The 12,546-nt window shown below is 60.6% G+C and overlaps 4 protein-coding genes across 4 annotated transcripts; 2 read left to right on the forward strand and 2 right to left on the reverse strand.

Moving 5' to 3' along the window:
- Window positions 1–50: 50 nt before the first annotated feature.
- On the forward strand, window positions 51–1,034 carry ACA1_138040 (elongation factor 1alpha, somatic form, putative; the record flags this gene model as incomplete). Its single annotated transcript, XM_004340382.1, has 1 exon — window positions 51–1,034. A coding segment is annotated over one exon (984 nt), but the record flags the coding sequence as incomplete, so codon positions are not given.
- A 383-nt stretch (window positions 1,035–1,417) lies between these two features.
- On the forward strand, window positions 1,418–3,921 carry ACA1_138050 (Tyrosyl-DNA phosphodiesterase; the record flags this gene model as incomplete). Its single annotated transcript, XM_004340383.1, is given in 10 exon segments — window positions 1,418–1,480; window positions 1,491–1,580; window positions 1,667–1,783; window positions 1,852–2,025; window positions 2,122–2,247; window positions 2,357–2,446; window positions 2,539–2,637; window positions 2,711–3,343; window positions 3,451–3,528; window positions 3,682–3,921. 10 exon segments carry the CDS (start codon window positions 1,418–1,420, stop codon window positions 3,919–3,921), a joined length of 1,710 nt encoding a protein of 569 aa, XP_004340431.1.
- A 405-nt stretch (window positions 3,922–4,326) lies between these two features.
- ACA1_138060 (uncharacterized protein) lies at window positions 4,327–5,463 on the reverse strand (the record flags this gene model as incomplete). The annotated part of the gene is made up of 5 exons (XM_004340384.1): window positions 4,327–4,648; window positions 4,771–4,885; window positions 5,025–5,198; window positions 5,273–5,327; window positions 5,404–5,463. 5 exons carry the CDS (start codon window positions 5,461–5,463, stop codon window positions 4,327–4,329), a joined length of 726 nt encoding a protein of 241 aa, XP_004340432.1.
- A 665-nt stretch (window positions 5,464–6,128) lies between these two features.
- Window positions 6,129–12,515, reverse strand: ACA1_138070 (protein kinase domain containing protein; the record flags this gene model as incomplete). Its single annotated transcript, XM_004340385.1, is given in 20 exon segments — window positions 6,129–6,321; window positions 6,395–6,475; window positions 6,560–6,917; window positions 7,001–7,212; window positions 7,282–7,744; window positions 7,764–7,835; window positions 7,975–8,120; window positions 8,201–8,417; window positions 8,568–8,842; window positions 8,924–9,191; window positions 9,341–9,472; window positions 9,550–9,631; window positions 9,715–9,885; window positions 10,030–10,185; window positions 10,288–10,361; window positions 10,433–10,652; window positions 10,729–11,191; window positions 11,264–11,374; window positions 11,476–12,022; window positions 12,113–12,515. Coding segments are annotated over 20 exon segments (4,644 nt in total), but the record flags the coding sequence as incomplete, so codon positions are not given.
- Between the last annotated feature and the right edge of the window lie 31 nt (window positions 12,516–12,546).

The following is a 12,546-nucleotide window of genomic DNA, read 5'->3' on the forward strand; positions in this document are numbered from 1 at the left end:
TGACTCTACTTCAGGCTGATGTGGCTATTCTCGTCATCGCCTCCGGTGAGGGTGAGTTCGAGGCCGGTATCTCGAAGAACGGTCAGACCCGTGAGCACGCCCTGCTCGCCTTCACCCTCGGTGTCAAGCAGATGATCGTGGTCTGCAACAAGATGGACAACGTCAACTGGGCCGAGAACCGTTACAACGAGATCCAGCGTGAGGTGTCGGGCTACCTGAAGAAGGTCGGCTACAACCCCAAGAACATCCCGTTCGTCCCGATCTCCGGCTTCCACGGTGACAACATGGTGGACCGCACCGACAAGATGCCGTGGTACAAGGGTCCCACGCTCCTCGAGGCCCTCGACGACATCAAGCCCCCCAAGCGCCCCATGGACAAGCCCCTCCGCGTGCCCCTCCAGGACGTCTACAAGATCGGCGGTATCGGTACCGTGCCCGTCGGCCGTGTCGAGACTGGCGTGCTCAAGCCCGGCATGGTGGTGACCTTCGCCCCCGTGAACGTGACCACTGAGGTCAAGTCCGTCGAGATGCACCACGAGGCCCTCCCCGAGGCCGTGCCCGGTGACAACGTCGGCTTCAACGTCAAGAACGTCTCCATCAAGGACATCCGTCGCGGTAACGTCGCCGGTGACTCCAAGAAGGACCCGCCCCAGGAGACTGAGGACTTCACCGCCCAGGTCATCATCCTCAACCACCCTGGTCAGATCCACGCTGGCTATGCCCCCGTGCTCGATTGCCACACCGCCCACATTGCCTGCAAGTTCAAGGAGCTCCTCGAGAAGGTCGACCGTCGTTCGGGTAAGAAGATGGAGGACAACCCCAAGGCCGTCAAGTCTGGCGACGCCGCCATGGTGCTCCTCATCCCCTCGAAGCCCCTCTGCGTCGAGACCTTCACCGACTACCCGCCCCTCGGCCGCTTCGCCGTCCGTGACATGAGGCAGACCGTCGCCGTCGGCGTCATCAAGGCCGTCACCCGCAAGGACCCCAAGGCCGGTAAGGTTACCGCCTCGGCCAAGAAGGCCGGCAAGAAGTAAATCGCCTCCCCCCCGATTTGCTCCTCGCTCGGGATCGACGATCCCTCCAGCTCTCTGTGTTCCGCTTGTCTCTGTACCGCTGTGCGTTCCTTTCGCAGTAAAACTTAGTCAACCCCATCTCTTGCCTCTCCTTTGGACGCGTCTCGTCTTTCCCACATCCACTGCATCGATCAATCCCGCAATACATCTTGGCGTGTAAAAAGGCGCCAAAGCGATTTTCAACTTTTGCACTAAATCGCAATGGAGGATGAAGATGAGCAATTACGTAGGGCAATAGAGCTCTCCATGCAGTCATCTGCGCCCAGCACGGCTCACCTTCGCGAGGACACGCTTGAGGAAGATGAGGAGCTTGCCAGGGCCATTCAGCTATCCCTTGAGGGGAAATGCACCACTGGCCCTGTGCATCGCTCCTCATCCTTGCCCGCAGCACGAACGGCAGACGATGTGTGCGCGCAGGGCCGACTCTTCGTCCTCAACGAAATCAAGGGCCTTAGGGGCGCAGATGCCAATTCGGGCTGCATCAGCATCCGCAAACTCGTGCGGCCGGTGCCCGCCCAATCTGCAGATGTGAAATTTCATCCGCTGTATGCAAACATTCATCTGCTCTGGTTGGCTGACTCTGCTCCGCGCAGGAGTCTCTGGTGGCGGCGTTGGTGACGTCCTTCACGGAGGACGTCGAGTGGGTGCTCTCCGTCATTCCGCCCACCATCCCGATCACTCTCGTGCGCCACTGGGAGGAACCGGACAGGGTACACACGGCACACGCGACACACGGCACACACCACACTACCTCACTATGTGTCGCGCCGGCTTCTAGGAAGGCGAGGTGCGGATCAGCAGGAACATCAGGGTCATCCATCCGCCCCTGGCGTTGCCCGGGTTCGGCGGCGGCCAGGCCATGCGCGCCAAGATGCACGCCAAGCTCATGCTCCTCCGGTATCGCGACAACACCCTGCGCGTCGTCGTCACCTCAGCCAACCTCGCCCAGCCGGTACCGCGCGTGCTAGACACACACACCGCTGAGTTGAGCCGCTTGGGCGATTAGACACGCACAGAGCTAGCCTGACAGCTGCTACAATCACACAAGGACTACGAACTGGTGGGCCAGACGGTGTGGTACCAGGACTTCCCCAAGAAGCAGCAGAAGAGCAGCGGCCAGCAGCCGGCCAGTCCGTTCGAAGAGACGCTCACGCAGTTCTTGGTCGCGCTGAAGGTGCAACCCACCTCCAATCGATCTTGCCGCATTCGCGACAATGATCCATTGATCACGACGTGGCCTCACACACTTGACTCTCATCAATTGCGGCGCCGCGCCACGTCAGGCCGACGAAGGGTTCCTGCGGGAGTACGACTTCAGCAAGGCCGCGGCCGACCTGGTCGTCAGCGTGCCCGGCTTCCACCGAGGCAAGCACGTACGTACAGCTGCGCTCCACCTTCTTCCGTCTCTTTACCGTCTGCTTTCCGTTTCGTGTGAACTCACGGTGTTCGCTTGGGGGAAACTCAGAAAATGGACGCGGTGGGCCATACGCGCCTGCGGGCGCTGCTCAGGGACTTCCAGTGGCCGCCCGCCGACGAACTACGAGACGACAACATCTATTACCAGGTGGGTTGAACACACACCATCTTCCACTTCCTCCCTGGTCACTGATCTCACCACTGCTATCGGTCATACACAGACGTCGTCGTTGGGCGCGCTCTACGAGTCGTTCGTGTCAGAGTTCAAGGAGAGCGCCTCATCGGGGGTGTTCGCATCGTCATCCTCTGCGCGTACGACGACGACGACGACGACCACCGCCACGTCGTCCACTACCACATCCACGAGCCGATCGTCGGCGCCGGCCAAGCGAAAGCGGGACGAAAGCGAACCGGCCTGGCCCGTGTCGGCCTCCGGCAGATCAACCAACAAACGACCAAGAACGGCGGAGGCCGACACGGCCAGCCACCGAAAGGGGAAGAAGAAAGAAAATGAAAGCGAACACGACGGCGATGAGGGCGACTTCGTTGAAGAGAAGGGCACCAAATCGAAGAACAAAGCTTCGTCATCGGCGACGCGAGGGAAGAAGGGCGTCGCCGCCCCCGCCACAGCGACGTCGGCCACGACTGCACGACGACCAGAACTGAGCCTCGCGATTCTGTATCCGTCGATGGACGCGGTGCGGAGCGCGCGGCCCGAGTACCGCGTGGGCGCCGGCTACCTGTTCCTGCAGGAGAAGCACTGGAGCGCCAAGTCCTTCCCGCGCGCCCTCTTCCACGACATCTGGCCCTCGTCCCACCGCCCCGCACGCCACGGCATCCTCCTCCACTCCAAGGTGCACCACCTTCGCTTTTATTTATTTATTTGTATTTATTTATTTATTTGATATATGATTTGGGTTGAGGCGTGTGTGTGACGTCATACATATATGTATGTCGACAGGTGGTGTGTCGGCTGGCGACGCACCGGTCGGGCCGACGCTACGGCTGGGTCTACGCAGGCTCGCACAATCTGTCCGCCGTGCGTATACCCTCCTCCGCTCACCTGTTGTGCGCGCTTGCGTTCGGGCGGCTACTAACTTTGGAAACACACGACACACGCACGACACGACACGCACACGCGGCACACGACACATTGCACTACACACGATAGGCGGCGTGGGGCCGATTGCAGAAGGGAGGCACGCAGCTGTTCATTTCCAACTTCGAGATCGGGGTGGTGCTCAAACACCCCTACCAAGGAGCGCAGGCGGGCGATGAAGGTGCAGACGACGACGACGACGACGTGGTGGTGGTGCTCCCCGCCGGTCCGGAGTGGGAGCGCAATCTGCCCTTCATGGTCCCGCCTCCGGCCTACACCGACGACAGCGAGCCCTTCATCGGCGACAAGTACTTTTCCGGCGCCGGCCACTGACACTCACTCGAACCCGACCCACCACTCAAAATGCATGGCGAGTTTGGTTTCTTCTTCTTCTTCTTTCGCTACAGACCGGTCGATGTGGTTGTGAGTTCGGTGATGGTGGTGGTCTCCGCCACCGACGGCTTATCGTTGGCCTCCTGCTCGTTCTCGTTGTCGTCTTCGAAGACCTGCGCCACGCACAGTTCCAGCAGGCACGCCAGGTTGAGCTGCGTCACCGACGAGATCTCGACGTAGGTCACCGCCTCGACGCGCTTGGCCAGCTGCTCGGCCTCCTCCCTCTCCACCTTCCGCCTCGTCCGCCTCCTGTTCGCCTCCGCCGCCACCGCCGCCACCATCGTCTCGCCATCATCGCCGAACAGCGATCGTTGGTCGCACTCTGAATGGAGATGATGGTCATCATCATCGTCGTCGTCGGCTTCGTCGGCGATGTCGGCCTTGGTGCCGACCAGGATCTTGACGCACGGCGTGCCCCAGGTCTTGATCTCTTCGGTCCAGTACCGCGCGATGTTGGCGAACGAGGCGCGGTTGGTCACGTCGAACGCGAGGATGAACACGTCGACGTCCTTGTAGTGCCACGGCCGCAGGTGGCGGAAGCCCTCGTACTCGCCCGCCGTGTCGAGGAACTCGATCACGATCTCCCGTCGCTCCTTGACCGCCTCCACCGTCGCCACCGCCTCCTCGGCCTCCTTCTTGATCTCTTTCATGTTCTCCTTCTCCTTCTCTTCATCATCATCATCATCATCAATCTCCATCTTCTTCTTCTGCTTCATCAGCTCATCGTCGTCGTCGTCGTCGTTGGCTTTTCGTTTGCGGTGCTGCTGGAGGTGTTCGAGGAGGAGGGACTTGGAGCTGAGGCAGTAGTTGAAGTAGAGCCAGTCGTAGATGGTCGAGGGCAGGTCGAGGCCGGCCGGGTAGCGGCCCTCGCGCCACGTGGCCAGCAGCGTCGACTTGCCCACTCCTGCCCCGAAACACCACAACAAATGAGCTTCCAGCCCACAACACGCACCACCGCACACGCACACGCACACGCACACGCACACGCACACGCACACGCAACATGATGGTGTGGACACGCAGCGATGGTGTGGCAGCGGTACCGGAATCGCCGATGCAGGCGCAGCGCATGATGTTGGGCTTGAGCGGGTGGAAGCGCCGCTTGGATGGTCGCATGGTATTGGAGATGAGCGACAGCGTGGCCTCGCCCATGTTGCTCACCGTCTCCAGCGCCGCCGTCGCCTCGTCCAACGCACTGTTGGCCAGTTGCGATATTCCTAATAAATAACAACAATAAAATTAAAATTAAAATAATAATAATTGTAATAAATAAACAAGAAGGCGAGGGCACCTTCCACCGTCTCTTTGCCTGCTTGGGCCACGCCTTCAACACCTTGCCGTGTCGCCTGAGCGCAACCAATTGATGGATTCAATAAAAAAGATGTGCATCGAATTTGATGGGCGCGAGTGGTGAGGACGTACGTGGACCGCGCTGTCGGTGAGTGCCTCGATCTCCTTCACCATGCTTCGCATGAAATTCATCTTGCGTTCGCTTCGTGTGATGGCGAAGTGAAGGCCTTTGTTATTATATTCCTCTTTCTGGCCAACTTGTGTTTGAACCTAAGGGTCTGTCGTTCGTTCGTCAAGACCCAGAGCGCAGGAGAGCTGGCCGGCAGCAGAAGGGGAGGATCAAGGCCCACCAACACAAACCTGGAGGGAAGCAAACGAAAAACGTTTCGATCTCCAACTCCGACACAACACACTGGCCCCGATAACCCAGAACCAGAAGAAGAATGTGGAATTCCCCAAGGCCAGCTGCATTGCCTTCTGCTTATGCCTCACCACCACCAACTACGCTCAGCCTCGGCATTGCCCTCAAGAAGATCTGCCGAGCAGCCTGGTTTAAGATGGCAAAACGAAACGGTTTAAGAGCAAAAAGATGGCCAGTGTGGGGATCGAACCCACGACCTTGGCGTTATTAGCACCACGCTCTACCAACTAAGCTAACCGGCCCTTGCTTCAGTGGCCATTGTTACATGTATCTGCCTTCGAGTGGATAGCATCGCGGGCCTCCAGACGAAGCTGGCGTGTGCTCTCTCGCTACACAATGAATTCATCATCATGGGATTCATAAGATCAAGAAGGTGGCCTACTGGACCTTACCACTGGCAACATGCAGCCTTTTGAAATGTACAAAGCGCATTGGACTAGGGGATGTCATGGGTCAGGGCAGTTCCCAGCTGCTGGGCCAGGAAGCTTGCCAGCTCGCTCATCGCGGGTCGCTTTTGTGGCGTGGCGTGCCAGCACCGCCGCACCATCTTGCCAAAGGCCGGTGGACAGTCGCTGGGCATCGGCGGGCGCTTGCCGTTGAGCACGTCCAGCGACACACCCATAAAGTTCCTACACGTTACCACAGCCCATTCATTCGTAAGTCAGCATTGGACAAAAGCTTCGTCTGAAGGAAGCCGCGTACTGTCCAGCGAAGGGCTGGCGGCGGGTGAGGACCTCCCACATGATGACCCCCATACTGTACACGTCCGATGCCGCCGAACACCTGGACACACCAAGCCACACCAATCACTTCACATCAGTCTCCTCCCACACTCTCATGAGAGAAGGAAAAAAAAGAGGGCTGTACGGCTCGCCGCGGATGATCTCGGGCGCGGTCCACGAGGGCTTGCCGCAGCGGGTCATGGTGGCGTTCTCCTGGCGCAGTCGGGCGAACCCAAAGTCGCACACCTTGACGCTGGTCATGGCCGCATCGTTCAGGAGCAGGTTCGACGGTTTGACGTCCCCGTGCACCACCGGCGGGTCGAGCGCGTGCAGGAAGCTCAGGCCCTGCGCGGCGCTGTGGAGCAGGCCGAGCCGTTGGCCCCAGGAGAGCTTCACGGCGGACCCGCGGCTGTTGTTCTTGGTGGCGCCCAGCACGTCTTGCAGGCTGCCGTGCTTCATGTACTCCGTCACCACGCACAGATTGGGCTGCTTCACACAAGCCCCTGAAATCCTCCCATTTAGCAACACACACACACACACGCACACACACACACACACACACAACAGCTCCCCCAGGGGTAGGTACCGATGAAGTGGAGCAGGTTGGGGTGGCTCAGCTCTGCGAGAAAGGCAGCTTCGGTGCGGAACTCGAGCAGCCGCCGTTCGCTCAGCTTCTGGTTGATGAAGTGCTTGACCGCCACCTCGATGCCCTTCCACCGGCCGAGGTGCACCACGCCGTAGGTTCCCGTGCCGCCGATCCGCCGGCCCAGCTCGATTTCCTCCGTAGCCATGATCCACCTGGTCGCCACCACCCAGTTCGAGTGATGAGAGCGAGTTAAGGTGGCGGCTGACAGCATCAACAAGTACCGACAGAGATTCGCCGAAACGAGAAAGGCGTCGTCGGTGTACACCGTCGTCAGGTCCAGGTGGTGCTGCTGCGGCTGCGAGCCTCTGGCCGGGCTGTAGCCTCCGGCGGCGGCGCTGCCCTCGAACTGCGGCTGCTGTTCGTCGTCGGCCCTGGCTCGGTGCGCGGCGGCGAAGCGGGACTCGAGCCCAGGCACGCGCAGCCCATAGAGCGTGCTAGCGCCGTCGCCTTGGTGGTGATCGACCACCACCTCGAACTGGCCCACGGGCGCCCAGCGACTTCGGCGCATCATCAACGCACGCTGGTGGCGATCGTCGTCGTCTTCGTCGTCACTTTCATCTTCTTGCTCGCCCGTGGCATCGTGCGCCGCGTCACGGCCGGCGGCCAGGTGGAGCCACACGGTCTCGGACACGAGCACCTGCCCGCCTCGGGCCATCGTGGTGATGTGCGCGGCCGTGTTGACCACTGGACCCGTGAACTCGACCCGCCGGGTGATCGAGTCCACCACCCGCCGGCGTGGCTCGCCCATGTGGACCCCCATCCTCACCCTCGGCCCCTGCGTGGTCGACATGCGATCCGGTTCAGCACGAACATCAACCAAAGCACGACGTATACGAAACGCACACGACGCACACGACGCACGACACACAAACGATGTGGCTGTACCCTGTAGATGAGTTGACCGAGGGTGGAACTTTCTTCGCGTGCCTCGGGGTGCTTGAGGAGTGCCTCGGGCCACTCCACTTGCATCAGCTCCTGCTGCACCCGGGCACACCAGGCCACGGCCTTGGCCACGTCGCCGAACGCAGCACACATGGACCCTTCGCCGCTGTTTCCCTTCCTGTCGTCGCCTTGTGTGAGTGACACGCACCACCGCACCACCGCACACGCACACTCCACGACACAACGGAGAGTACGCACGTGAAGCAAATGACTTCGTAGCCTCCAAACTCGCGCAGTCGCCGGCGTAAGAGCTCGTTGTGGGCAAAGGTGGCATCGCGCATGGCCTCGGGGTTGAAATCCCACAGGGCCGCCGCGCGCATGATGTCGCTGAACACGATCGCCACCTCGCCCATCGGCGCCGGTACGGCCCTCTCATCCAGCAGGAGCGCTCCCAGAGATGAGCCGCGCGAAGAAACTATTGCACCCATCATAATGATTTCACATGTCGTTGATGTGGTGTGTGCGTGTGTGTATGTGCGTGCGTGTCGTGTCGTGTCGTTGGTCGTGTCGTGTCGTGTCGTGTCGTGTCGTGTCGTGTCGTGTCGTGGTCTTGTGTGAGTGTTACCTGAGGAGTTTGAAGAGTGCTCCTCCTGGGCGTATTCGACTTCTTCTTCTTCTTCTCCGCGGCCAATCAGGGGTAGCCACGACACCTGCTTCCGCGAGTGGTGGAAGCGGGTGGCCAAGCGGCTCAGCCGATTGGAGATGTCGAAGATCGAAGGTCGGGCGCGGGGCTCGCCGTCCCAGGCCTCTTGCATGATCTCCACGTAGTCGGTCGGGGCGCTCTGCGGCACCTTGGGCCGCAGGCCGTCCCTCAACACCGCCACCGCCACCGCAGCAGGTCTGATCGTTACCAGCATTCAGAGTTATTTGGAGTGTGTGTGTCGTGTGTCGTGTGTCGTGTGTCGTGTGTCGGGTGCGCACTGCATGCTGGCGTAGGGATCCTGGCGAGTGAGCACTTCCCACATGATGATTCCGAAGCTGTAGACGTCGGCCGCGGCCAGGTCGATGCCGCGCGACTCGTTGAGCACCTCGGGCGCCGTCCAGTGGACGCTTCGGCCTTGGTCCATCTGCAGTTCCTCCTTGATCTCGAGTCGCTCGCGCAAGCCGGTCAAACCAAAGTCCGACACCTTGAGCTTCCACTTGGAGTCGAGCAGCAGATTGAGGGACTTGAGGTCCCTATGCACAATCCCTGTAGTGACAGTGTCACACGCAAGATCATTCGACACAACACACACGGCACACACGGCACACACGGTAACACGCACACACACACACGGCACACACGGCACACACGGCAACACGACACACATAACACACACGACACATAATGGGAGTTACCTGAGGAGTGGAGGAAGTAGAGGCCCTTGGCGGCTTGCTTCAGCAGCTTGAGGCGCATCTTGATCGGGATGTCGTCGACGCTCTCGTTGTGCAGAAGGTCGTGCAGAGAACCCATCAGCATCAGCTCCATCACTGATGACAGAAGGCTGCATCAGTAGTGCGCCCGAGCGCTGCAGCTTCAGGCATGAAAAGCTGCACCACGCACGCACCGATGCATAGATTGGGCGGCCTGGTCGCTGCCGCCATGAACAGGACCACGTGTGGGTGCCTCAGTGACGTCATTACCCTCACCTGGCGCCCAGCGAGGAAGTGGAGCGTCAAAGCCCGGGCGTGGTTGGCGACGGCGAAATAAACTCGCAGTGTGCGGCGGGTACCTCCTCGATGAAGGCGCTGTGGAGTTCTGGAGAGTAGGCGGCGCTCATGGTCTTGACTGCGACTTCGGTGCCCCGCCACACGGCCTTGTTCACGCGCCCGAACCCTCCGGTGCCCAGCAGCTCGCCCATATCCAACTCCGAGGCGTCGATCAGCCAGCTAGTGTCCTCGCCCTATCAGAAACACGTCACACGACACACGACACAAGACATGACACACAGCATGACACACACACACACACACACACGCATATGTGATACAGAGCCTGACGTCAGCAAAATGATGTCCACGCGAAGGAAGGGGGGCTGACTACGTACGTGACGCTTGCGGGTGATGGCGAGAACGATCAAGAACGCGCACGCCACAATGGCCAGCGCGGCCACACACGCTGCGATCAGCACGCACGCTGCGATCGCTGCAATGCTCGCCGCATTCAGAGCGTCGGCGTTGTCGCCGACCAACTCGTCGCAGAACTCGCCTGCCCTGCCCGGCTTGCATATGCACCGATGGCTCTGGCATTCGCCAGCATCGGAGCAAAGCGTGCCGTTGCGCACGCACCCGCTCAGCGAACTCACCGCCTTGCCGTCGCATTTGATCTGCACCAACTCGTCGAGCACCTTGCCCCGCACCACCTTGCCCACCGGCACCACTAGTTTCAAGCATTATTAGTCATCCAGCGTCCCCCTCAAAAAAGTGTACATTTGGGTGGTAGCTACGTACGATCGCTGATATTGAGGATGTGGTGCGCTTGCGTCGAGTTGACCATCCACCACACCATGTCGACGAGGTTGGTGGCGCGCGAGCAATCGGTGTAGCTGTCCTTCGACAAGAGGACGTAGTAGTACGAGGCCAGCGGCCAACTTGTCGACCGCTGCGACAGGGAGAGGTCGGCATAGAAGTACTGGTCCAGAGGCACATCTTTAGTGGCTTCACACACACTCTGCGCCCGCGAGCGGTGAGAGAGAACGTCAAGGTGAGTGAAGAGGCACGACGAAACTAGTGGTGAAGCTGGGTACCTCTGTGGTGGGTGCTAGGAAGAGTCCGCTCTCGGGCACTGTTACCAGCTGGGCCTCGCTGACGTGGCGCAACTCTCCGTTCCAGGCGTTGGCCTGGTTGCCCCACGAGGCCGAGTGAACGCCGGAGAACTTGAATTGCGGTGCAAAGGCGAGGCTGTAGGACGTGTTGTCCACCGCGACCCCAATCTCTGCCGCCATCATCGCAGCGCAACCGGTCAGGGCCTGGGCTAAGGGGAGCTTCCCAGGGCTGTAGTGAGTAGTACCCGACTGGGCAACGTAGCGGGCGCCCACCAGGGGAAAGGTGACATTCGCACCCACGCCCACGATCCGCTTGAAATCGGGGCACTCGTGGGCAAGCGCCTGCGTGAAGGGGTAGTTGTAGCTGCCCGATTGGTCCACCACAACCACGATCTTCTCATCCAGCAGCCATGCCACCGGGTCATCCAGAGATTGCCTGTTAAGGCTGTGTGTGGTGCAGCGTGCGGTTAGGCTACAATCCAAGGCCGATTTTTTCTTGGCTTTTCAAAGGTCGTACTTGATGATGCTTTCGTCTCGCCACGACGTGATGTTGCCCATGTAGATCCCCGCCAGAACGTGGAGCGAGAGCGACAAGTTCGCTGCTACACCAGGCAGGTTGTACCCTATGCTGAGCCCGAACGCAGCAACTGGCCTGCGCGCATTGGTTTTTCATTATCATCACCATCACGACATGCATAAGGGGCAGTTGAGCGGGGGGTGTAAACGCACAGGTATCTAAAGTCGGGGTGATCGGCGGGCGGCGGACCGGCATAAACGGTGACGCTGTAGTCCACGTCGCCGCTCTCCAGCTGCTGCTGCCCTCCGTCGGGGATGTACTGCGACTCGACGCGGTCCACGGTGCGGCTGTAGAACAGGCCGAGCGAGGACACGAACGGCGCGTCCGGCCCGGTGCCGGCGATGAGCGACGAACGCAGCCGACGCTCTTTGTTGCAGGTGAGCAGCGCCAGCCAGTTGAGCACGCGGATGCGGTAGGCCGCCGACAGCTGCACGTAGCCCACGGACTCCAGGTCCCGGTTGGTCTGCGGGTTGGACACGCTCCACACGGTGTTGTCTATGTGGAGGCTGGAGCCGCCGCAGTCGACGGCATTGGTGATGTGGCGGTCCTGGATGATGAAGGAGAACAGGCAGAGCGGGTAGGACTCCGGCCCGGGACCGTCGACGATGTACTCCGGCAGCTCGTTGGTGCTCTGGCCGCTCGGGCTGAAGTCATCCATGGCGGCCTTGATATTGGCTGGCGCTGGCCCTACTGTTTTATCTGCACACGCCGCACGCACGCACGCACGCACGCACGCACACACACACGGTTTGGATTCCTGATTTCCATGACCTGAAGAGGGGAAGGTACTGGCTTTGTTGATGAGCTGCGCGATGGAGGGCGAGGGTGCACTATAGTAGGAATCGTGGACGAAGTAGCCCAGCGAGAACGGTGTCTCATTCATGTAGGCCAGTAGGCTCTCGGTGGTGCTGAAGCCCGCCGAGCCGCGGGTCGGGTCGACCACCGGCGGCAGGTGCGCGAGCGTGCCGTTGGCCGTCAGCGCGTCGGCGGCGGCGGGGTCGTCGTCGCGGATGAACGAGGCCAGCGCGTGCGCGAAAACCTGGGTAACGCCCAGGCCGGGCAGCCAGGCCAGACGAATCGCTTCGTCGGGCAGGGGTGCGAGCTCGGGGTTGAGGCGGGCGATGTCGGGGTGACTCCACTGCGAGACCTCGCCCAGCCAGATGCGGGCTAGCAGGCGCCGATCGAGCACGAGACTGGTACCCTGCGAACTGGTGTCGTTGCTG

Source organism: Acanthamoeba castellanii (assembly GCF_000313135.1).
Source record: "Acanthamoeba castellanii str. Neff unplaced genomic scaffold scf7180000084703, whole genome shotgun sequence".
NCBI lineage: Eukaryota > Discosea > Longamoebia > Acanthamoebidae > Acanthamoeba > Acanthamoeba castellanii.